Raw genomic sequence first — 23,801 nt, 5'->3', positions numbered from 1 at the left:
TATATGTGTGAAACTTTAAGTAAGCCATACCACTTCTCTGGTGAGAGTTGCTGGTGAGCTATAAGACAAGTGAACCATACCACTTCTCTGGTGAGAGTTGCTGGTGAGCTATAAGACAAGTGAGCCATACCACTTCTCTGGTGAGAGTTGCTGGTGAGCTGTAGTACAAATCGGGCCATACCACTTCTCTGGTAAGAGTTGTTGGTGAGCTCTGATACTTGGCATTGCCGAGTGCTTTGTGGCTGCTAGGATTCCATACGGCACAGATGGTCTTTCTTTCTTTCTTTCCTGCTTTGTTATTCAAATACTGAGGCTAAGGTCACATGGCCAGGGCTCCTATTGGCTCTCTAGAGTCAGAGTTTTTCTCAGTCTCCACCTGCTGGTAGGCGAGCACAACCCATCAGTCCAATCCTGGTCCGGTCCGGAGGGACTAAAGGAAAGCAAATTAGCAGGTAAGATCTAATTTCTCCTTACATTGACTACCCTTTAATTCTTAAATTATTGCAGCTGTTTTAAATTGAATGCTAACTTGTGATTATTTCATATTTGAGTTCTTTCCATCCGGTCCTGACAATTTGTTCTTGGATTTGTTAGTTTCATCTAGTACACCTTCTAAACTTAGAGAGATGGGCTTTAGTTTCTCCAAATCATCACCATCAAAGAGGGTTCTGGGGTGAGTGTGACCCCCATCTTCCTTTTCAGTAAAAACCAAGGCAAAGAAATTACCTTATCTTCCTGCTACCAGCCCTTTTGTCATTAATATTCTGCAACAGTTAAATAATTCTGTAAATATTAAGGAAGTTAGAGAAAGGAGAAACATGTTGGGTCTGATATTCAAAAGCATTTATGTTCTGTTCTACACTGAATGCATAACTTCTTTAAAAAAAAAATCATTTAGTAGTACTATACGTATAATTTCAGACCAGGGCTTCTCCACTCAGTCAGGTTTTCAGGATATCTACAGTGAATATGCAGTAGAGAAATTTACATGCACCATCATTGTATGCAAATCTATCTCATGCATATTAAATGGGAATATCTTGAAAATTAGATTGGCCTGGTATATCCCACAGACTGGGTTGAGAACCCCTGTTCCAGACCTAATATGTTAATATATCCTGAATTTTATGTAGAAGAAAATACTGCCCATGGAACGCCTGCTACCTGTATGTAAAAGTACTGATATTTGGCCACTATGTTTTATGTCGCCCCCCCCCCCCCCCCCCAAAAAAAAAAAAAAAAACCTGGTATGACTCGGATATCCCCAGTAAAATGTGTAACATATATTTAGTGATCAATATTATGCACTTGCGTGCATAGATTATACTTGTAAATGAAATGTCAAATATACCAGTATATTCGGCAGGGCTATCTATACCTATATTCAAGGAGTGCTATACGTTTAATTTGAAAAGTTCTAGGTTAAATATCTCAGACTATTTGCTAGACTTTTTACTGACAATTTATTCCTTTGGGTTATTATGAAGTAAGATAATTTGTTTTCAAAAGGCAGCTTTGCCTGAAACAATACTTAATTCTAGACTGGAGCAGTTGTCATTGAGTTCTGAGCAAAGTGAAAAATAAGTGAGACTAGCTGGTTGTTACACACAAATTTTCTTGTAAAGACCACTAGTAAGAGGAATGTCCCTAAATATTCCTATAGTTTTCATGTGGTTTGGTACAGTGGCATAGCCAGACCCAACACTATGGGTGGGCCCAGAGCTGATATACTACTACTACTACTAACAAACATTTCTAAAGCGCTAGTAGGGTTACGCAGCGCTGTACAATTCAAACATAGAAGGACAGTCCCTGCTTGGGTGGGCACTATGTAAATAGGTATGAGTAGTGTTTCTTGGGATACTACAAAATAATGCCTTAAGTGCAGTTGATGATGGATTTCTAAGTAGTCTGCCCAACAGCTGCCCTGCATCAATATAAACCACATACATACTTAAAGGAAAAAACAGTATTTTTAAATATAGTTACGTTGTGCCATATCAAACTTGACCAGACATAAGTTCATCCCCATAGCCAGCATTAGCCCTTCCCTTCTGTACCTTACCCTCTCCTCCCCATCCATCCCCTTAGTTCGGTGTCAGCCCTTTCTTACCCACTACCCATCTCCCATGGTCTGGCATCTCCTCCCCCCACCCTGAAGGATACCAGCAATAAATATAAAACTTTTTTTTTAATGTTCTGGGCACTGCAGAGCCCACCTCCACCCAGAGACCTGCCTATATTAAATTTAAAACTTTTTTGTTTGTTTTTATTTTAACCTGGGCACTACAGAGACCATCCCCACCCCAAAAAACCACACCAATATTTACAACCTTTTTTAAATTTTAACCTGGGCACTATTAAAATTTATTGTTGGTGGGTTTCTGGGTGGGGGGTAAGCTCTTCACTGTCTAGGGCAAAATAAAGGTATATTTTGGGCTCTTCACTGCCAAGGGAGAAAAAGGTATATTCATGATTAAATATATCTTCTTATGCCCTAGGAAGTGAAGAGTCCACCCCCACCAGGAAGCCACCACCAACCAATATTACACTGTACACATTAAAATTAAAAAAAATATCTTTGTTTTACTTGAACAGCTGGCTTGCAAGTGGTGGCATGCAGTGCAGACTGAGAGAGCACTGTGCTCCGTTCCGTGTGTGCTGGCTCCTGTGCCTGTTCTGGGGCCATGGGGGATTGCTGAGGGCGGCCGGGGGAGATCAAGAAAAGGCTGATCTTGCTCCAGCGAGGGCACAGTGGAGGAGCTGCGACACTGATGGCAGCTGGCAGTTTTTCCCCTGCTGCACTGTGGCGCCAGCGTGCACACTGGGGTGATGGGGGGGGGGAGAGCAAGGTACAGCAGCCGAATCCAGAGTGAAGATGGACATCGGAGTGAGCGAGGGAGCAGTGTAGTGGGAGTACAGCACTAGACTGGCCAGGTCTACCGACTTCCGGATGAGACAAGGGGACCCGCACTAAAAAAAAAAAAAAAAGTTAGGCTGGTAGGAGGAGGACTGGAGCACTATTGGCTTCCTAAAAGCTGCATGTCATTGTGGCTCAGCTGAGCCATGGCAGAAAGGCACCAAAGTGCGCATCCTGTCAGGACAACTGGGTGGGCCTGAGCCGAGATTGGTTTGGTAATAAAGAACCAGACCAAATTCTTAATTCATCTTCACTTTTTGTTTTTGCAGGTCTCCAGAATTTAATGATTTTCTAAAGAAATGTTTGGAGAAGCATTTAGATGCAAGATGGACTATAGCCCAACTGCTGCAGGTAGGATATGACCATAAAAGCGTTATAAGAAGCAGTGTTGTTATTGTGAAAGTTATCTTAGATAGTATCTTTAAAATAATTTGGTTTATTTTACAGAGCTCATATTGTCTAGCATTTTTGTTCTTGGAACCTGTAGCTGCATTTCCTAGAGAGAACTGTAAGGGTTGTTTTTTTTTTTTTAAGCTTTTTGAATCCAGTGAAAAATGTTTTAGTGAAAGACAATATAAAATACATAAGTAGAAAATGACAAAAATGGCAATACCTAAAATGTTAAAATAATGACAAAATTAAAACATAAAAGTGGGAATGAACCATGAGCCTTTAACCAGCAAATGCTTTCTGAAATGATTTTCAGTTCTCTCATAAATGTTGTTGTTTTTCTTTTCTTTTTTTTTTCTTTTTTATTTGCTGGAGGCACTATTCCACATAAAGGTACATATGCATTCCACATAAAGGTACAGCAGTAAACTGGAGTTGTCCTCCTTGTAACTGACAATTTTGCCAAAGCTAAAAATGGCGCATGCATAGATCAAAGTGCCATCCTGGGGTTATATATATCACACAGTTCTTGCAGATAGGTATAGTGGAGATTCACTGTAAAAACAAAAAAAAAACCCCACCAAACCTGAAAAATATCAGTTCGACCACTGTAAACATGATCTGCTGTTGCACCAGTTGCCAATGAAGACCCTAGAACGAGGAGATGTAATCCTGCTGTGCTGCCTCTGTCAGTATCGTGTCACTGCTTTCTGCTCTAGCTGTCGGGCTCATATAGACGTTTCAATAGGCTCAGAATGGTAGCATTACAATAGGCAATGTAACATAACATTATTGCTTGCATTACTGTACTTCTGTCTGTAGGATGAAAATTTTCAATCTCTGAAGCAAATGGAGTTTGTAAAATGCCTATTAAGAGGGTCTTTTACTAAACTGCGGTAGTGTTTTTAGCTCACGGTAGAAATCAGCTGGCAGTAAATGCCGAGATGCCCATTATATTCCTAAAGGTGTCTCGGCATTTACTGCCAGCTGATTTTCCACCGTGAGCTAAAAATGCTACTGCAGATTAGTAAAAGACCCCCTAAGCCACTGGGATTTAGGTGTAAAAAAATTCCCTAGATGTTTTAACGTCAGTTCTATAAAGGAGAATACACTCTATACTAGCATGGTATCATGTCATCCAACACGTTTACCCCAGAAATCCAAAGAATGTCAGTTTTAGAACCTGTTAATTGATTATCTGATCATGCTTTAACATAGTCAAAACACTCTGCCATCAATGATTATCATGTATCCTGGATTGGAATGATCTCTCCCCCCCCCACCCCCAGGAAAAAAAAAAAGTAAAATCATAAACCATTAATATGGTTCACTTAGGGAAAGCCAGCCACTGCTTGTCCCTGGAGTTAGTAGCATGGAATCTTGCTAATTTTGGGAATTCTGCCATGTACTTATGACCTGAATTAGTCACTGTTAGAAGCCAGATACTGACCCAGTATGGTAACTATTATCTTCATAATGATCAATTGAATCAGGTGAAATAGTATGGTTGCTCTGTTAATCTACTTTAAAGGTTAAAAAAAAGAAACAAAATACAAAAAAAAAGATAAGATAACTTAATTGGACTAACTATATTTTAAAATATTTCTTGACTAGCTGACGTAAAGAAAGCATCATTGTTTTCGAAAGGTAGTCAAAAGAATATATTTAGTCAAATAAAAAAAAAGGTTATCTTATCTTTTTTTTTCTTTTTAAAAATTTTATTTGTAACAATTGAATATCATCAGCATAAATTCTAAAAGCCACCCTATTGTTCAGCAATTGGGCCAGTGGGAATGTTAATAGAGTCAGAAGTACAGACCCCTGAAGAACTCCTAAATCCTATACATATCTATCTAGGATTTTTCCAGGATCCCAACTTTCTGCGTATGCCCAGCTAAAAATTAACAATTTTGCAATGATTTTTTTTGGACATCACAGATATTTCTCATCTCTTAGTAGAATGTTGTTAACAGGGTCAAGTATTACAGTGGTTTGAATCATTTTTAGCTGGGCATACGCAGAAAGTTGGGATCCTGGAAAAATCCTAGATAGATATGTATTGGATTTAGGAGTTCTTCAGGGCTTTAATTTTCAATGCTGTGCTCCCACCAGAAACCAGGTTGAAAGAGGTTCAGAAATGAAATATCCACAAAATCATTTAAATGGGCCAATACAACCTGCTTAATCACTTCATCAGAAAAAGCAAATTAGAAATAGGTTGAAATCCAGCTGGTTTGATAGATGAAGTTTTCTCAGCAATATATAGTGAACTACCATCTGCTTAAGACCAGACATTGTACAACCCCCCCCCCCCCCCCCCCCCACCCAAAAGAACAACATCCTTTTCTTCTACAGACCTACATTTTGACAATGCTTCCAATGCCATTGTATCAACTGAAACAACAGATTGTATCACAGGTAGAGTAAAAAAAAATAATTGGAGGTTTTGGAACTAATTAAAACAAAATTTCCAACTCCCCTGGTCTAATTTTAACCTCTAGGGGAAGATTTCACAGCTACCAAAGATGTCTTTGATTGTCCAGACATAAACATTATCTAAATATATCATGCCATAATTGAGCTTTCAAGATTTCCCAAGTCTTTTTTCTGCATTATGTAGAAGCCGGCAAATAAATGTTGGGAGGAAAAAACATTTTCTGAGTACACTGTAGGATCATTTTCTCTTGGCTTACTTAGTGGCTTGCAGAAGTCTTTTCACTCATACATACATTTCACTTTCAAAATAGAATTCAAACTGCATTAAACTAGTTTTTCAATTTTAATTTCAGTGTGATTGTTTCAACATATTCTGCGCTTTCAATGTGAATATAGCAATTCTATCCTTCTTCATATAAGTAATTACAACTAAGAAACCAAATAGTCTTGTTTGCATACATTTTCACACCTGTTGACTCAGTACTTGATAGAAGCACCTATAGCAGTAGTAACAAGTAGGAGTCCTTTTAGGATGTGCAGTTTTCAAATTTTGCCACAGATTTTCTGTTGGATTCAGTTTTGGGCTTTGATTGGTCACTCAAGAATGGTCACTTTCTTCTTGCTGATCCATTTCATTTTCGCTTTCACTTTGTGCTTAGGATCATTGTTTCCTTAGCTCAGGCAGCAGATGAATCCATCAACTGGTGGGTTGTATCCATATACGCAGGTGGAGATAGAGATCACTGACTTCAGTGAGTGATATTGGACATCCAGCCCCTCTGCTTGTTATTCTCCGAGGACAAGCAGGCTGCTTGTTCTCACTGATGGGGTGACGTCCACGGCAGCCCCTCAAATCGGAACACTTCTCTAGCAAAGTCCTTTGCTAGCCCTCGCGCGCTGATGCGCACCGCGCATGCGCGGCCGTCTTCCCGCCCGAACTGGCTCGTGCCGGCCAGTCTTCTTTTGTCCGCACTCGGTACGGTCGTGTTTTGCCGTTCGCGCCCCAAAGTTGACCTCGCGCGTCGTTTATCGACTTCGTTCTAAAAAAAAAAAAAAGGTGTCGGAAGGAGACCTTTATGGTTTTCTCCCTTCCCGTACTTCTAGTTTTGCCCCGGTAAGTTTTCTTTCGTCGTCGGGGTAGGCCCTATTTAGGCCTCGGTCGAAGTTTTTTCTTCCCCTATTTTTGTGGTGCCATTTTCGCCATTTCGAGTTTTGATCTCGCCGGCGCGATTTTTCCGCCCATGACATCGAAGTCTTCCAGCGGCTTCAAGAAGTGCACCCAGTGCGCCCGGGTAATCTCGCTCACTGACAGGCACGCGTCGTGTCTTCAGTGTCTGGGGGCTGGGCACCGCCCGCAGGCCTGTAGTCTGTGTTCTCTTTTGCAAAAGCGGACTCAGGTAGCGAGATTAGCCCAGTGGAACGTTTTGTTCTCGGGCTCTTCGTCGGCATCGGCACCGGGAGTATCGACTGCTTCGACGTCGTCGTCGCCTGGACCTTCATCTTCGCCCCCGATTGCATCGAGTGCATCGGGGCGACATCGGAAGGCTGCATCGGCGTCAGTGGTATCGAGACCTCCTCGTCTGCTGATGTCGTCGGACGGTGGTGCTTCGTCTGGAGTGCAGGTGAGGGCTGTCCATTCCCCTGCTGGTGGCGGTGAGCCTTCGGGTGGGTCTCCCCCCACCCTGAGGGCTCCTGCGGTACAGCCCCCCCGAGACCGACCTTCGGCCTCGGCCCCGAGGAAGAGACGGCTGGATTCTACGTCCTCGTCGGTGCCGGGAAGCTCCGGTGACATGCTTCGTCCCAAGAAGTCGAAGAAGCATCGTCACCGGTCCCCTTCCCGTGTCGGTACCGAGAGCTCTGGGTCGCCGAGGGAGTCGGCACCCAGTAGGTATCGGCACCGAGAGGACCGCTCGCCCTCTGTTCAAGAGGTGTCGATGCGCTCCCTTTTGGACAGCCCGGAACAGACTCTGACATCGACGCCTGCATTGGCTTCCATGCCTTTTTCCACAGCCACTCTGAACGAGAGTCTCCGGGCCGTTCTCCCAGAGATCCTGGGAGAGCTGTTGCGCCCTACCCCTCCGGTACCGGGGGTGCTTGCGCCACCGGTACCGTCGAGCGAGGCGCCGGCTGGCCCATTGCCCGGGGTGAGGTCTCCGACATCATTGCCGCGTGCGGTACCGACTGCGGTAGCCTCCCAGGAAGGCTCCCTGACTACGTCGGCGGAGGGAGCTTCGCCGGTGCGGGCGAGGGAGTCTACTTCTCGACGCTCCCACCGTGGCCGTGGTTCCACGGAGTCGAGCCGGGCACGGCTGCAGACACAGGTCCGTGAACTTGTGTCTGACACCGATGGTGAGGCCTCGTGGGAAGAGGAAGAAGACATCAGATATTTCTCTGACGAGGAGTCTGAGGGTCTTCCTTCTGATCCCACTCCCTCTCCTGAAAGGCAGCTTTCTCCTCCCGAGAGCCTGTCTTTCGCTTCCTTTGTCCGGGAGATGTCTACGGCCATCCCCTTCCCGGTGGTTGTGGAGGACGAGCCCAGGGCTGAAATGTTTGAGCTCCTGGACTATCCTTCTCCACCTAAGGAAGCGTCCACAGTACCCATGCATCATGTCCTGAAAAAGACATTGCTGGCGAACTGGACCAAGCCATTAAGTAATCCCCACATCCCCAAGAAGATTGAGTCCCAGTACCGAATCCATGGGGACCCAGAGCTGATGCACACTCAGTTGCCTCACGACTCTGGAGTTGTGGATTTGGCCCAAAAGAAGGCCAAGAGTTCTAGGGAGCATGCTTCGGCGCCCCCGGGCAAGGACTCTAGAACCTTCGACTCCTTTGGGAGGAAGGCCTACCATTCTTCTATGCTCGTGGCCAAAATCCAGTCGTACCAGCTCTACACGAGCATACACATGCGGAACAATGTGCGGCAGTTGGCGGGCTTGGTGGACAAGCTCCCCCCTGAGCAAGCCAAGCCATTTCAGGAGGTGGTCAGGCAGCTGAAGGCGTGCAGAAAATTCCTGGCCAGAGGGGTGTATGACACCTTTGATGTTGCGTCCAGGGCCGCTGCTCAAGGTGTGGTGATGCGCAGACTCTCATGGCTGCGTGCCTCCGACCTGGAGAATAGAATCCAGCAGCGGATTGCGGACTCGCCTTGCCGTGCGGATAATATTTTTGGAGAAAAAGTCGAGCAGGTGGTAGAGCAGCTCCACCAGCGGGACACCGCATTCGACAAGTTCTCCCGCCGGCAGCCTTCAGCCTCTACCTCTACAGGTAGAAGATTTTTTGGGGGAAGGAAGACTGTTCCCTACTCTTGTGGCAAGCGTAGGTACAATCCTCCTTCTCGACAGCCTGCGGCCCAGGCTAAGCCCCAGCGCGCTCGCTCTCGCCAGCAGCGTGCGACTCAGCAAGGCCCCTCGGCTCCCCAGCAAAAGCAAGGGACGAGCTTTTGACTGGCTCCAGCAGAGCATAGCTGACATCCAAGTGTCAGTGCCGGGCGACCTGCCAGTCGAAGGGAGGTTGAAAGTTTTTCACCAAAGGTGGCCTCTCATAACCTCCGATCAGTGGGTTCGTCAAATAGTCTGGCAAGGATACACCCTCAATTTGGCTTCAAAACCTCCAAATTGCCCACCGGGAGCTCAGTCCTACAGCTTCCAACACAAGCAGGTACTTGCAGAGGAACTCTCCGCCCTTCTCAGCGCCAATGCGGTCGAGCCCGTGCCATCCGGGCAGGAAGGGCTGGGATTCTATTCCAGGTACTTCCTTGTGGAAAAGAAAACAGGGGGGATGTGTCCCATCCTAGACCTAAGGGCCCTGAACAAATATCTGGTCAAAGAAAAGTTCAGGATGCTTTCCCTGGGCACCCTTCTCCCCATGATTCAGGAAAACGATTGGCTATGCTCTCTGGACTTGAAGGATGCCTACACGCACATCCCGATACTGCCAGCTCACAGTATCTGCGATTTCAGCTGGGCACACGTCACTTCCAGTACTGTGTGCTACCCTTTGGGCTCGCCTCTGCACCCAGAGTGTTCACGAAGTGCTTGGCTGTAGTAGCAGCGGCACTTCGCAGGCTGGGGGTGCATGTGTTCCCATATCTCGACGATTGGCTGGTGAAGAGCACATCTGAGGCAGGAGCTCTACAGTCCATGCACATGACTATTCGCCTACTGGAGCTGCTGGGGTTTGTGATAAATTACCCAAAGTCCCACCTTCTCCCAGTACAGAAACTCGAATTCATAGGAGCTCTGCTGGATTCTCGGACGGCTCGCGCCTATCTCCCAGAGACGAGAGCCAACAACTTGTTGTCCCTTGTCTCGCGGGTGCGAGCATCCCAGCAGATCACAGCTCGGCAGATGTTGAGATTGTTGGGCCACATGGCCTCCACAGTTCATGTGACTCCCATGGCCCGCCTGCACATGAGATCTGCTCAGTGGACCCTAGCTTCCCAGTGGTTTCAGGCTGCTGGGGATCTAGAAGACGTGATCCACCTGTCCACGAGTTTTCTCAAATCCCTGTATTGGTGGACGATTTGATCCAATTTGACTCTGGGACGTCCTTTCCAAATTCCTCAGCCACAAAAAGTGCTGACCACGGATGCGTCTCTCCTGGGGTGGGGAGCTCATGTCGATGGGCTTCACACCCAAGGAAGCTGGTCCCTCCAGGAACACGATCTGCAGATCAATCTCCTGGAGCTACGAGCGGTCTGGAACGCTCTGAAGGCTTTCAGAGATCGGCTGTCCCACCAAATTATCCAAATTCAGACAGACAACCAGGTTGCCATGTATTACATCAACAAGCAGGGGGGCACCGGATCTCGCCCCCTGTGTCAGGAAGCCGTCAGCATGTGGCTCTGGGCTCGCCGTCACGGCATGGTGCTCCAAGCCACATATCTGGCAGGCGTAAACAACAGTCTGGCCGACAGGTTGAGCAGGATTATGCAACCTCAAGAGTGGTCGCTCAATTCCCATGTGGTGCGACAGATCTTTCAGGTGTGGGGCACCCCCTTGGTAGATCTCTTTGCATCTCGAGCCAACCACAAAGTCCCTCAGTTCTGTTCCAGGCTTCAGGCCCACGGCAGACTGGCATTGGATGCCTTCCTCCTGGACTGGGGGGAGGGTCTGCTGTATGCTTATCCTCCCATACCTCTGGTGGGGAAGACTTTGTTGAAACTCAAGCAAGACCGAGGCACCATGATTCTGATTGCTCCTTTTTGGCCGCGTCAGATCTGGTTCCCTCTTCTTCTGGAGTTGTCCTCCGAAGAACCCTGGAGATTGGAGTGTTTTCCGACCCTCATCACACAGGACAAAGGGGCGCATCTGCATCCCAACCTCCGGTCTCTTGCTCTCACGGCCTGGATGTTGAGAGCGTAGACTTTGCCTCTTTGGGTCTGTCAGAGGGTGTCTCCCGCATCTTGCTTGCTTCCAGGAAAGATTCCACTAAGAGGAGTTACTTCTTTCTGTGGAGGAGGTTTGCCGTCTGGTGTGACAGCAAGGCCCTAGATCCTCGCTCTTGTCCTACACAGACCCTGCTTGAATACCTTCTGCACTTGTCTGAGTCTGGTCTCAAGACCAACTCTGTAAGGGTTCACCTTAGTGCAATTAGTGCATACCATTACCGTGTGGAAGGTAAGCCGATCTCAGGACAGCCTTTAGTTGTTCGCTTCATGAGAGGTTTGCTTTTGTCAAAGCCCCCTGTCAAGCCTCCTACAGTGTCATGGGATCTCAATGTCGTTCTCACCCAGCTGATGAAACCTCCTTTTGAGCCACTGAACTCCTGCCATCTGAAGTACTTGACTTGGAAGGTCATTTTCTTGGTGGCAGTTACTTCAGCTCGTAGAGTCAGTGAGCTTCAGGCCCTGGTAGCCCAGGCCCCTTACACCAAATTTCATCATAACAGAGTAGTCCTCCGCACTCACCCTAAGTTCTTGCCAAAGGTTGTGTCGGAGTTCCATCTGAACCAGTCAATTGTCTTGCCAACATTCTTTCCCCGTCCTCATTCCTGCCCTGCTGAACGTCAGCTGCACACATTGGACTGCAAGAGAGCATTGGCCTTCTATCTGGAGCGGACACAGCCCAACAGACAGTCCGCCCAATTGTTTGTTTCTTTTGATCCCAACAGGAGGGGAGTGGCTGTGGGAAAACGCACCATATCCAATTGGCTAGCAGATTGCATTTCCTTCACTTACGCCCAGGCTGGGCTGGCTCTTGAGGGTCATGTCACGGCTCATAATGTTAGAGCCATGGCAGCGTCGGTAGCCCACTTGAAGTCAGCCACTATTGAAGAGATTGGCAAAGCTGCGACGTGGTCATCTGTCCACACATTCACATCTCATTACTGCCTGCAGCAGGATACCCGACGCGACAGTCTGTTCGGGCAGTCAGTGCTTCAGAATCTGTCCGGGGTTTAGAATCCAACTCCACCCCCCTAGGCCCATGTTTGTTCTGTTCCAGGCTGCACTCTCAGTTAGTTGGTAAATTTTTTGTCAATCTCAGTTATGTCCTCGCCGTTGCAAGGCCCAATTGACCATGGTGGTTGTTTTGAGTGAGCCTGGGGGCTAGGGATACCCCATCAGTGAGAACAAGCAGCCTGCTTGTCCTCGGAGAAAGCGAATGCTACATACCTGTAGAAGGTATTCTCCGAGGACAGCAGGCTGATTGTTCTCACAAACCCGCCCGCCTCCCCTTTGGAGTTGTGTCTTCCCTTCTCTTTGTCTTGCTACATATGAGAGTGGCCGGCACGAGCCGGTTCGGGTGGGAAGACAGCCGCGCATGCGCGGTGCGCATCGGCGCGCAAGGGCTAGCAAAGGACTTTGCTAGAGAAGTGTTCCGATTGGAGGGGCTGCCGTGGACGTCACCCCATCAGTGAGAACAATCAGCCTGCTGTCCTCGGAGAATACCTTCTACAGGTATGTAGCATTCGCTGTATATCTCTATCTCCAGCAGGTGATGGACATGTCCTGACCAGCTCCTGGATTCAGCTCCTTGGGACTCCTGGGCTAGTTTGGGCTAGCTAGTTGAGTTTAGGGGCGTTTGGCTTCTGTGCCATCCTTAGGGGCATACTTCCTCGGGGGTCCCTGCCGCACCCTGTGTCCTATTTAGCCTCCCAGCCTGATAGCTGTCACCTTCCTCACCAGATAAAAAAAAAAAAAAAAGGATTTTAGAGAAGCAGCTTCAGGATTTGTTCTCTAGCTTTGCCTGTTAAAAAAAAAAAAAAAAAGACAAAGAAAAGAACAGAAGTAGAGACAACACCGTCGGCCAGATTCAGCTTTTGCTACAGGCAGTTAGGCTCGCTGTTGTTGGGAGGCCCGTTTTGGCTGCGGAGTGAGTAACAAAATTTACTGCTTTCCAGCGGAGAACGTCCGGTTATGGCCACGGAGTTAATGAAGCGTTGCTCCCGCTGCGGTAAAAAGTGATCCGCAGCGGGAGTGTGTGTAGCGGGCTGCGCTAAGCTTTTGCCAACTGAGCCGCCTCCGTTTAAGGAATCCTCCATTTCCCGTGCTGCCGGCATTCCTTCGCGCGCCATTTTGCCTCCCCCTGAGTCGGCTCCAGTGTTGCCAGGTGGAAAATTTTTTTCCCACCCAATCCAGCACAAAAACCGCCCAAAACCCGCCCAAACTCAAACCCCGCCCCTGACACCCCCACCCCCGCGTCGTCACCCCGCCCCCGGCATCATCAACCCCGCCGTCACCGGCCCCGCCTCCCCCGTCATCGGCCACGCCTCCCACGTCATCGGCCCCCGCCTCCCACGTCACTAACCCCGCCCAAAACGTTAGTAACCCCGCCCAAAAACGTCACTAACCCCGCCCCCCGCGGCCGAAAAAGCCGCCCAAAAAACCGCCCTGAAGCCCAAAAAGCAGCCCAAAAAACCGCAACCCGCCGCGGGCAAAAATTTCCCGCGGCGGGTCGCGGAAAACCGCCGAATTGGGCGGTAAAACCGCCCACCTGGCAACACTGGTCGGCTCCCGCCAGTCAGCTGATGGCGGTTTCGGAGCATTTACCCGCGGCGGATTCAGACCATTTGCCTTCATCGGTTCGTCTGTCAGGGGAATCTGTTTTAGTGCCTGGGGATTCAGAGGCTGCGTTTTCCCCAGAATTTATTCTGTTGTTGCACCAGGCTTTTCTTTTAAAGAAGTCTCTTTATCAGCAGGCTTTCCAGGGCCTTTTGCAGCCTTTGATTTCTCCTTTGCCAGAACAGGATCAGATTATGTCTGATGCTCCTAAAAGAAGGAGAATTTCCTCTTTTTCTGAGGGCGCTTCTTTGGGTCAGGGGACTCTCTTACCTTCTTTGGCTGGACTCTCAGGGGATTCTCTTCGCCCTTCTAGGGCTGCTGATTTTGAGGAAGGGGATGTCAAGCAGGAAGAGCTGGATGACCCTACTGCGGTGTGGGTTTTCCATAAGGAAGAGCTTCCTTCCTTGATTTCTAATGCCTTGGCAGCTTTGGATATTTCAGATCCAGAGCCTCAAGTTCCCTCAGTCAATCTTAAGATGACCAGTACTAGAAAGCCTTCTAAGGCTTCCCCGGTGCATGAAGCTGTTCAAGAGCTGATTTCGGCTCAGTGGTCTGATCCTGAGGGGACTTTCAAAGTTGCCAAAGCCATGTTGCATCTTTATCCTGTGGTTTCGGATCAAGTGGAAAAACATTGTCTTCCTACTATGGATGCTTGACTACTCTCCCTTTGCAAGGTGGAGTAGCGCTCAAAGACATGCAAGATCATCGCCTTGAGGCCTCTCTGAAATGTTCGTTTGAAGTTTCAGCCTTGGCTCTGCAGGCGTCTATTTGTAGTTCGTATTCGGCTAGAGCGTGTCTTAGTTGGCTTCATCAGGCACAGGGGCAGGAACAGGATGATGGTCTCGGTTTTGAATCTGTTTCTGCTGTGCTGGAATCAGACTTAGCTTATTAGCTGATTCCCTTTATGACCTAGTTCGTTCTTCTGCTAAGCTTATGACCCTCTCTGTTTCTTCTCGTCGTTTGTTGTGGATGTGCCATTGGGCGGCAGATTTGGCCTCTAAGCAGAGACTCACTCGGCTTCCTTTCCGAGGCAAGCTTCTCTTTGGGGAAGACTTAGAAAGGGTTGTCAAGGATTTAGGTGACTCTAAAAGTCAACGCCTTCCTGAAGACAGGATTTGGCAGACGCAGAGGGCTTCCGCGGCTTCTTTTTCTCGTCCTCGTTTCCAAGAAGCGCAGCGTTATCGCCCGGGCCGTTCTGCACCTAATTTTCAGCGCAACCGCTTTCAGCAGAGGGCTTACTTTTGGATTGACAAACGTTCCGCAGCCTCCGGCTCTCCTCCTGGGGCTTCAGGACGTCCTTCGCAATGATGGGGTGCAGGTCCACTCTTCTGTTCCCGAAATCGGTGGTTGGCTGACCTCTTTTTACGAAGAGTGGGCCAACATTACTTCACACCAATGGGTGCTGGACTTTATCAAAGAAGGGTACAAGCTGGAGTTTTCTTCGCCTGTAGTCGACGCTTTTTTGGAATCCCGCTGTGGCTCTGCCGCCAAGAGGGTAAGCTGTCAAGACTACTGTACGATCCCTCGTGGAGCTCGTGGCGGTGGTGCCTGTTCCACCTCCAGAAATTCGGAAGGGTCGCTATTCCATTTATTTCGTGGTGCCTCAAAAAGGAGGTTCATTTTGGCCCATTCTAGATCTCCGCAAGTTAAATCAGTTTCTGAGAGTTCGGCATTTTTGCATGGAGACTTTGCAATCTGTGGTGGCTGCTGTTCAGCCAGGAGAGTTCCTCACTGCTCTAGATCTCAAGGAGGCTTATCTTCATATTCCCATTTGGCAGCCACATTAGCGTTTTCTACGTTTTGCCGTTCTGGGGCGTCACTTTCAATTTCGGGCGCTCTCCTTTGGTCTCGTTACTGCTCCTCGGACGTTCTCAAAGGTCATGGTGGTGGTGGCAGCGCTTCTGCGGAGGGAAGGAATCAGAGTTCATCCTTATCTCGACGGCTGGTTGATTCGGGCGGACTCGCCTCTAGAGAGCGTCGGGCGACCGCCCGGGTCATTTCTCTGTTACAGTCATTGGGTTGGGTGATCAACTTGCTGAAGAGTCATCTGGTTCTGTCTCAGCAGTTAAATTACCTGGGAGTTCGATTCGACACTGCGAGGGGGTGAGTTTTCCTTCCACAGGAGTGGGTGCTCAGGCTCCAGGCTCAGATTTCTCATCTTTCTTGGGTGCCCAGTTCTCGAGCTTCAGACTATGTGCAAGTCCTAGGTTCCATGGCAGCGACCTTAGAAGTGGTGCCTTCGGCCAGAGCTCACATGAGGCCTCTTCAGTCGTCGCTTCTATGCAGATCGTCTCCGGTCTCCCAGGATTATCAACGCAGACTTTCTTGGGTTGCCACGGCGAAGCACAGCCAGTCCTGGTGGCTTCATGGTCCCCACTTGCGGAGAGGAATTTCTCTTGCGATTCCACAGTGGATGGTTCTTGTTACAGATGCCAGCCTTTTAGGATGGGGAGCTCTTTGTCTGCATCGGTATGCCCAAGAAACTTGGTCAGCAACCGATGCCACTTGGCCGATCAATCATCTCGAGCTCAGAGCGGTGTTCAATGCCCTCATTCAGTTTTTGTCTCTGTTGGAGGGGAAAGAGGTACGTGTTTTTTTGAACACGTCGGCAGTGGCTTATATCAATCGTCAGGGTGGCACGCGGAGTTCAGCCCTGGCATCGTAGAGTCGGTTCCTTCGGTGGGCGGAACTTCATCTGGAATCCCTGTCGGCGGCTTTCATTGTGGGGATCAACAATGTGCAGGCGGACTTTCTCAGTCGCCACACCTTAGACCTGGCCGAGTGGGAGTTGTCGGCGGAGGTGTTTCAATTGATCTGTCAGAAGTGGGGAAGTCCAGCAATGGACCTCATGGCGAACCAGAGTAACGCCAAGGTACCCGTATTCTTCAGCAGAAGAAAGGAGCCAAAGTCGGCAGGTCTAGACGCTCTTCTTCAGCCTTGGCCATTAAACGTTCTTCTTTATGTGTTCCCTCCCTGGCCCTTGGTAGGGCGAGTTCTTCTCAAGATTGCTCGGCACCCGGGTTGTGTCATTCTGGTGGCTCCGGATTGGCCTTGGCGGCCCTGGTATGCGGATCTAGTGCGTCTTCTAGTGGAGTCGCCCTTTCGGCTGCCGGTCCTGGTCAATCTTCTTCATCAGGGCCCAGTAAATATGGAAGATCCCTCCCACTTTGGTCTTGCAGTCTGGCTATTGAGAGGTCACGTTTGAGGAAGAACGGCTATTCAGATGTAGTTATAGCTACACTTTTTCAGGCTCGTAAGCAATCTACTTCGACTGCGTACGCCCGTGTTTGGCGTATGTTTGTGGCCTGGTGTGATGCTCACGCGTGGTCTCCTTTTCAGGCTTCGGTGCCTCAGCTGTTGGCTTTTCTGCAGGATGGCTTACAGAAGGGTTTGGCCTATAACTCTCTTTGGGTTCAGGTAGCACCCTAGCCTGTTTTCGGGGAAGAGTGTCAGGATCTCCTTTGGCGGCGCATCCCGACGTCAGGTTTTTACGAGGGGCACTTTATCTTCATCCTCCTCTACGGCGCCCTTTTCCATCGTGGAGTCTTAATCTGGTTCTTAATGCATTTCAGACTTCTCCTTTTGAGCCGTTACTTGAGGCTTCAGAAAAAGATCTCACCCTCAAGACAGTATTTTTGGTGGCTATTGCTTCAGCGTGTAGAATCTCTGAGATTCAAGCCCTTTCTTGTCGAGATCCCTTTTTGCAGTTCTCGGAAGTGGGGGTCACATTGCGCACACAGTTCCTTCCTTTCTACCGAAGGTGATTTCAACTTTTCATCTTAATCAGCCGCTGTTTCTTCCTTCTTTTCGGAAAGAGGATTTTCCTGAGACTTTTCGCAGTCTTCATCTTTTGGATGTTCGCCATGTCCTCTTTCACTATTTGGCGATGTCGAATGACTTCCGTCAGGCAAGCCACTTATTTGTGCTTTTCTCAGGTTCTTGTCGTGGTCAGGCTGCTTCCAAACTGACTGTTGCGAGATGGATTAAAGAGACTATTTCTTCGGCGTATTTATTGGTCGAGTTGCACCAGAACCCTTGCGTGCTCATTCCACTAGGGTGCAATCTGCCTTGTGGGCGGAGTCTTCAGTTTTGACCATGCAGGAGATTTGTCGGGCAGCTACTTCGGCTTCTGTACACTTCTTTTTCCAAGCATTATAGAGTGGACGTGGCAGCCAGATCTGATGCTTCTTTTGGTGCGGCGGTTTTGGCTAGAGGGGCGATGGTGTCCCTCCCTGTTTAGAGACTGCTTTGGTACATCCCACCAGTTGATGGATTCATCTGCTGCCTGCGCTAAGGAAGGTAAAATTATGTTCTTACCTGATAATTTTCTTTCCTTTAGCTGCAACAGATGAATCCAACATCCCTCCCTAGCTTACCATCACCTTTTGGGTTCTTTTTAATCTGTCAGTTGTTGTTCTGGCTGTTTTGTTTCTTGCAGTTTAATACACGAAGTTCTATGTTTGGACAGAGTTGCATTTTCAATTTATAGTACTACTAGTAAAAGAGGCCCGTTTCCAACAGAAAGGAAACGGGTGCTAGCAAGGTTCCAGGGCCCCCTCCCTCTCTACCTACCTCCCTCCGTCCTCAGATATCCAGGCGCCCCTCTTCCTTCCCTTCCCAACACCCCTTTTCCTATTTTGCATAATAAGATACTTCTGTCCACAGCACACCCAAAATTTATTACTAAGGTGGTGTCTCTATTTCTTTTAAATCAATCCATCATACTTCCAGTATTGTCCACCTGCTCATATTGATACTAACCAACATCAGCTGCATACTTTAGATTGTGCGCGAGCACTTAACATTTATTTAACTCCCCCGGGCACAATATCCTCAGGCATTCAGGATAGCAGTTTGTATCTTTTTCTATTGAAAACGCGCAGAATCCTCATGACACTGCTCATAAATATCTGCAAAGCAGCTAACATGGGTATCCTTGCATACTTTTACGGAGCACTACTGCATCGACATTGGACGTTACTTAGTTAACCGACTCCAGTTTCGATTTCGGACATGCTGCGCTCCCCTCTGACTCAATTTCTTGGTTCCGGAAAGGCGGATACAGAATCCAGAGGGAGAGTAGGGAAAATTGTGTATCATAGGGGACGGGTCACCGGAGAAGGAATTCTGTGGGCTTGTTAGTAGGCGACTTCAGGTATGAGTTTGATGGAGGTGGGGGTGTGAGGACGAAGAGGGGAGGGCCTTCTTCCCGGCGTGCCTTGTTGTGCCTCCTTTTGCTGCTGCTCCCTCCTGCTCACTTGCAGCAGCGCACACGCATCTTTTTCATGTTTTCTTTTCAGTTCTTTTTAGGGTTCTAAATGGAATTACAAAACGTGTCGCGGTTTCCCAGGCAACACTGTGATGTCACCAGAAAGCTTCAGGCATTACGAACCAGGTTTCAACTTCCTGGCAGTCAGCTTCAGAACTTTGGAGGTGCAAATTATTATAGTAGATTGTTCTGTTGAGATTGTCTTTCTGGTGAGGAAGGTTTTTTCCTATTCATGGGAGTAACTTTTGCTTTGAGATGAGATATACTAACAAGCAGAAGGGCTGGTTGTCCAATACCACTCACTGAAGTCAGTGATCTCTATTTCCACTTGCTGGTAGATGGATACAACCCACCAGTTGCTGGATTCATCTGCTGCAGCTAAAGGAAAGAAAATTATCAGGTAAGAACATAATTTTACCTTATGTTTAAATTTTCTATACCATCTTTTCTAGGGGATACAGTAAAGCCGTCTACAATATGTTAAAAGGAAAAGAAAAAACTCCATAAATCTTTGATAGGACAGAAGCAACAAACATTCTAGACCATTATAAGCAGTGGCAGCTCTACCAACTGAGGCGGGGGTCTCAGACAGCATTCTCCATGGCGCGACACTGTGACCCACTTCTTGAAGTAACTTCCTGTTTCCTCAGAGGCGGGAAGCAGTGCAGCGAAGAGGCCGGTGCCAGCAGCACTGCGGCATGGCAGCCTATGGCAATCGCTGCTGCTTCCACTTTTTGGAAAAGGAAAAATAAGTTAAACATGGGAAAGGGTTAAGGAGGGAGATGCCAGACCGTGGCCGGATGGGTGGAGGTGGTTTCTCATGCCTGCCTTGGGTAGCAGATTGCCTTGGGCTGCCAATGATCCTAAGTGTTTTGTACAAAATCAATCTTCTAAAGGCAGAGTGCTGCTGAAAAATGAATCTTCTTCCTGGTTCCATGTCTTTGGCCTATTAGAACAAGTTTTCCCTCAACCATTCATCCTACCCTATCCTCACTGCTGTAAAGCATTTTTTCAACATAATGCTACCATTACCATACTTTATTATAGAGATGGGGTTAGTAGGTTGATTTACTGTGTTTTGCACATTCATATCACTTAGCATTCTGAACAAAATATTCCACTTCCTTTTCTTTCTAACTAGACCAGTCCAGGACAAATGAGGTTCCATGTCTCCATTAGGCAAGTAGATGGAGACATGAATCAGTGAGCTCTGAGCTCTCCCTCTAGAGGCATCTTGCATCCACCGCTCAACAGCTTTCTCTGTCTCCAGCAGATGTTAACAAGCATTCCATTCAGCTCTGGACTAGTTTGGTGAGGTAGCTCCTGGCCTCAGTTGGAGAACTGGTCACCCAATTGAGCTGCTTCAGATGGAGAAAAATCCAGTGCTCTTGCACCTCAGGGAATTACCTGAAAGTGTCCATGTCCCTTCTGGAGTTTGGGTAGTTTTCTCTTTTTCTTAAAACAAAAATAAAACAAAGAGGAGGAGAGAAAATTTTTTAGAATGATCTTTTGAAGTTATTGTAGGATGTTTTCTTCAGGAGGGAGCTCTTGAACTATCATCTTCTTTCATTCTTTCTCCTTATCCCCTCTCCTTCTGTCTTGTACCAGAAGCAGTGTGTTTGGGCCTATACTTTAGAGGCATCTCTTTTACAGCCAGGTGCTGTAGTGTTTTGACTCTTTTGCACTTGTCAGCACTTTCTATTCTTGGCTGCCAGTATTTAATTCAATAGAATACAAAAAAGGTCCACTATTGATAACCCACAAATCTAATAATATTATATATCAACAGTTATAAAAAAAAAAAAAACTATTGCCAGAGAACACCCTCTGCAATATAAATATGACCATCAGTCACGCAAAAATCAGTGGGTATGCCACGTGACTTTTTTGTCCTTTGAAGTAAGCAGCTTAAACAGTTCCGCCTTCATTTTTTTCTTTAATTATGGAAGTATCTCTTCAGTGAAGATGGCATTGTTTAAGCTGCTCTCGTCAAAGAACACTGTAGTGTTTGGCAAGCACTGGTAACCAAACTGGTAGACACTGTGTAATTCCTCCTGATGCTGAAGGTAATTTGAAACATAGACCATGTCAGGGAAGTTTTGGATTTATAAATATTTGTTTTTTTGATGCACTGTATTGTTTGAAAGAAGCTACATCGCTTGAAGGAACTATTGAGGAGCTCTTCTGGCATATTTATATAGTGTTTTCTGGTAATAAGGGACATTTATACCTAAGTTTTTAAGTTTTGGATGGTGCACAATTAAGTTTTCAGGATTTAAGTTGTTCAAATTGCTTTAAAAATGTTTGCCACCTTTTATGTTTGAGGTTAATGATGTCCCCCCTCTTTTTAGTGTCAAAGGTCATGTGGTGTATAACTACCGTAGCACTGTTGGTCATATTTATATTGTAGAGGGTGTTTTCTGGCAATTGTTTTTTTTTTTTATAACTAGTAATATATAATATTAGCATTTCAGCTCAGACATGCTCAAGCAGACTCCTAAGTTGTTCCCACCCTTAATTATTTTCACTGCTGTGGCTTCATGGCTTCACAGAGCTGCGCTTTCTTATCACAGGGGTACCATTTTTTCAAAGTTATATAGGCAAAAAGATGGCTGCAGCTGCTGCCAAAGCAGGTTTTTTTTTCTTAGTTGTGGAAGCACCTTCAGAATGGGTAAAGTGTTGGTCTAAATGCGGTGCTAGATGAAACATCTCTTCAGGTTAGTGTAATGCCTACAAGGGAAATAATTCACTGCATGTTCAGTACTCTAGTCCTACCCAAGGTATATCCAGAGGGAGTGAAGGAGGTAAGGTCACAACTCTTATTGCGGTGGGGAGTAAAGGTTCTGGCCAGACACACAAACTAGCAGGAGCAGTTGCTGTTTTTCATCGTGACTATCTAGATTCTCACAGGATGCTGTTGGCTCCTTCTGTGGCCTTATAGGTGATCTCTTTCCTGATCTTACAGGAGTACAAAAGACAGGATTGCTTTCTGCAGTTTAACAGCAGCAAGAAGTCTGTGACTTTTGGAGTTCTTCTCCTCAAAGCTTCTCACCTTTCTTGTGATGCCTGAATCTTTCCCAGTTAAACTCTGGAGGATCATCATGAACCTTTATGTCCCTTCTTAACCTAAGAGATTAAGAATGAGTTCTGATGATGATCTTCTGTTTTGGTGGCTTTTGGTGATTCTAGGTCTTGCTGCTGGAATGGGCTCTCTGTTATGGAGAGAGCAAGTTCTTTACCAGCGCTTTTGGAGGGAGGGAGAGCTTCCCATAGCAGAAGGCAATCCCACAGTTGTGCATCTCTTCTGTAGGGAACTTAGTTATTTGGACTTTGGCTCATGCCGTTTTCAGTTACCACTCAAGGCAAGTTTAATTCAGGTATAGAAGGTATATGGAGGGTTCACAATCTAAGTTTGTACCTGAGGCAATGGAAGCTACTCTAACCAGTAGGCTACTCCTTGCAGACATTACAAGTTTTGAGCATTTCAGAGCATTCAGTGCCTGAATCAAGTATTTCAGGTGATCCAAATATTGAAGGGCACGAAAGCCCTCCAAGGCTTTTCCTATTCATCAAGCAATTCAGGCTCTCTTTTCAGTAGAGTGGGATCCCAGTATCAGATCCACAGTGAACCTGGATTGATGAGGTCCCAGTTACCCCACATTTCCATGGTGGTGGACTCCGCCCTCAGGAGAGCCAGGTGTACTAGAGACTTTGCTTCGGCGCCCCAGGCAGAGAAGCTAGTACTCTTGATTCTTTTGGGAGGAAGACGTATCAGGCCGCTATGATCACCGCCAAAATTCAGTCTTACCAGCTCTTCATGAGCATACACTTGCGGGACTCGATACGGCAACTGTTGAGGTTGGTTGATGCACTCCCTACGGAACTGGCCGAGCCTTTTCGCCAGGTGGTCAGGCAGCAGAAAGCATGTCAAAAGTTCCTGGCCAGGGGTACGTTTGACACTTTTGATGTAACATCCAGGATTGCTTGTCAGAGTATAGTGATGCGCAGGCTCTCATGGTTGCGTGTCTCTGACCTGGATCATTCGGTCCAGCAGTGTTCCTTGCTGGGGGGACAACCTTTTTGGTGAAAAAGTAGAGGATCTTGTTTACCGGATCAAGAAGCATAATGATGCTATGGATTCTCTCTCCCACCGGGCGCCTTCTGCTACTGCCTCCTCATCTAGGGGGGAAGAGGAGTGCTCCCTATTCCTATCCTAGGCGTAGGTACACTCCTGCTTCTCGGCAGCCTGCCCAGGCTCAGCCCCAGCGCGCTCGTTCTCGTCATCAGCGTGCGTCTAAGGCCCATACTTCTCCCCAGCAAAAGCAAGGGACGAGCTTTTGACTGGCTCCAGTTAAGCATAGCCTCAATAAAAGTGTCCGTACCGGACAGCTTACCGATTGGAGGGAGGTTGATATTTTTTCACCAAAGATGGCCTCCTATAACCTCCGACCGGTGGGTTCTTCAAATAGTATGGTTAGAATACACCCTCAATCTGAAATCTAAACCTCCAAATTGCCCACCGGGAGCTCATTCTTACAGCTCCCAACACAAGTAGATACTTGCAGGGGAACTCTCCGCCCTTCTAAAGGCCAGTGTGGTCGAACCCGTTCCACCAGGGGAAGAAGGGCTGGGATTCTATTCCAGGTACTTCCTTGTGCAAAAGAAAACAGGGGGGATACGTCCCATCCTAGACCTAAGGGCCCTGAACAAATTACTTATCCGAGAAAAGTTCAGGATGGTTTCCCTGGGCACCCTTCTTCCCATGATTCAAGAAAACGATT

At 47.4% G+C, this 23,801-nt stretch overlaps 1 protein-coding gene across 3 annotated transcripts in view; it reads left to right on the top strand.

Annotated features, from left to right (window-relative positions):
* The window catches only part of SLK (STE20 like kinase), a 322,672-nt gene that overhangs the window by 126,939 nt on the left and 171,932 nt on the right, over positions 1–23,801 (top strand). For all 3 annotated transcript variants that reach the window (XM_030202789.1, XM_030202788.1, XM_030202790.1), the window contains exon 7: positions 3,190–3,271. In XM_030202789.1, coding sequence (XP_030058649.1) covers positions 3,190–3,271 — 82 coding nt within the window. The remainder of the gene's footprint in view (positions 1–3,189; positions 3,272–23,801) is intronic.

The sequence above is a fragment of the Microcaecilia unicolor genome, chromosome 5 (assembly GCF_901765095.1).
Source record: "Microcaecilia unicolor chromosome 5, aMicUni1.1, whole genome shotgun sequence".
Lineage (NCBI taxonomy): Eukaryota > Metazoa > Chordata > Amphibia > Gymnophiona > Siphonopidae > Microcaecilia > Microcaecilia unicolor.
This window is presented reverse-complemented; position numbering and strand designations above follow the sequence as displayed.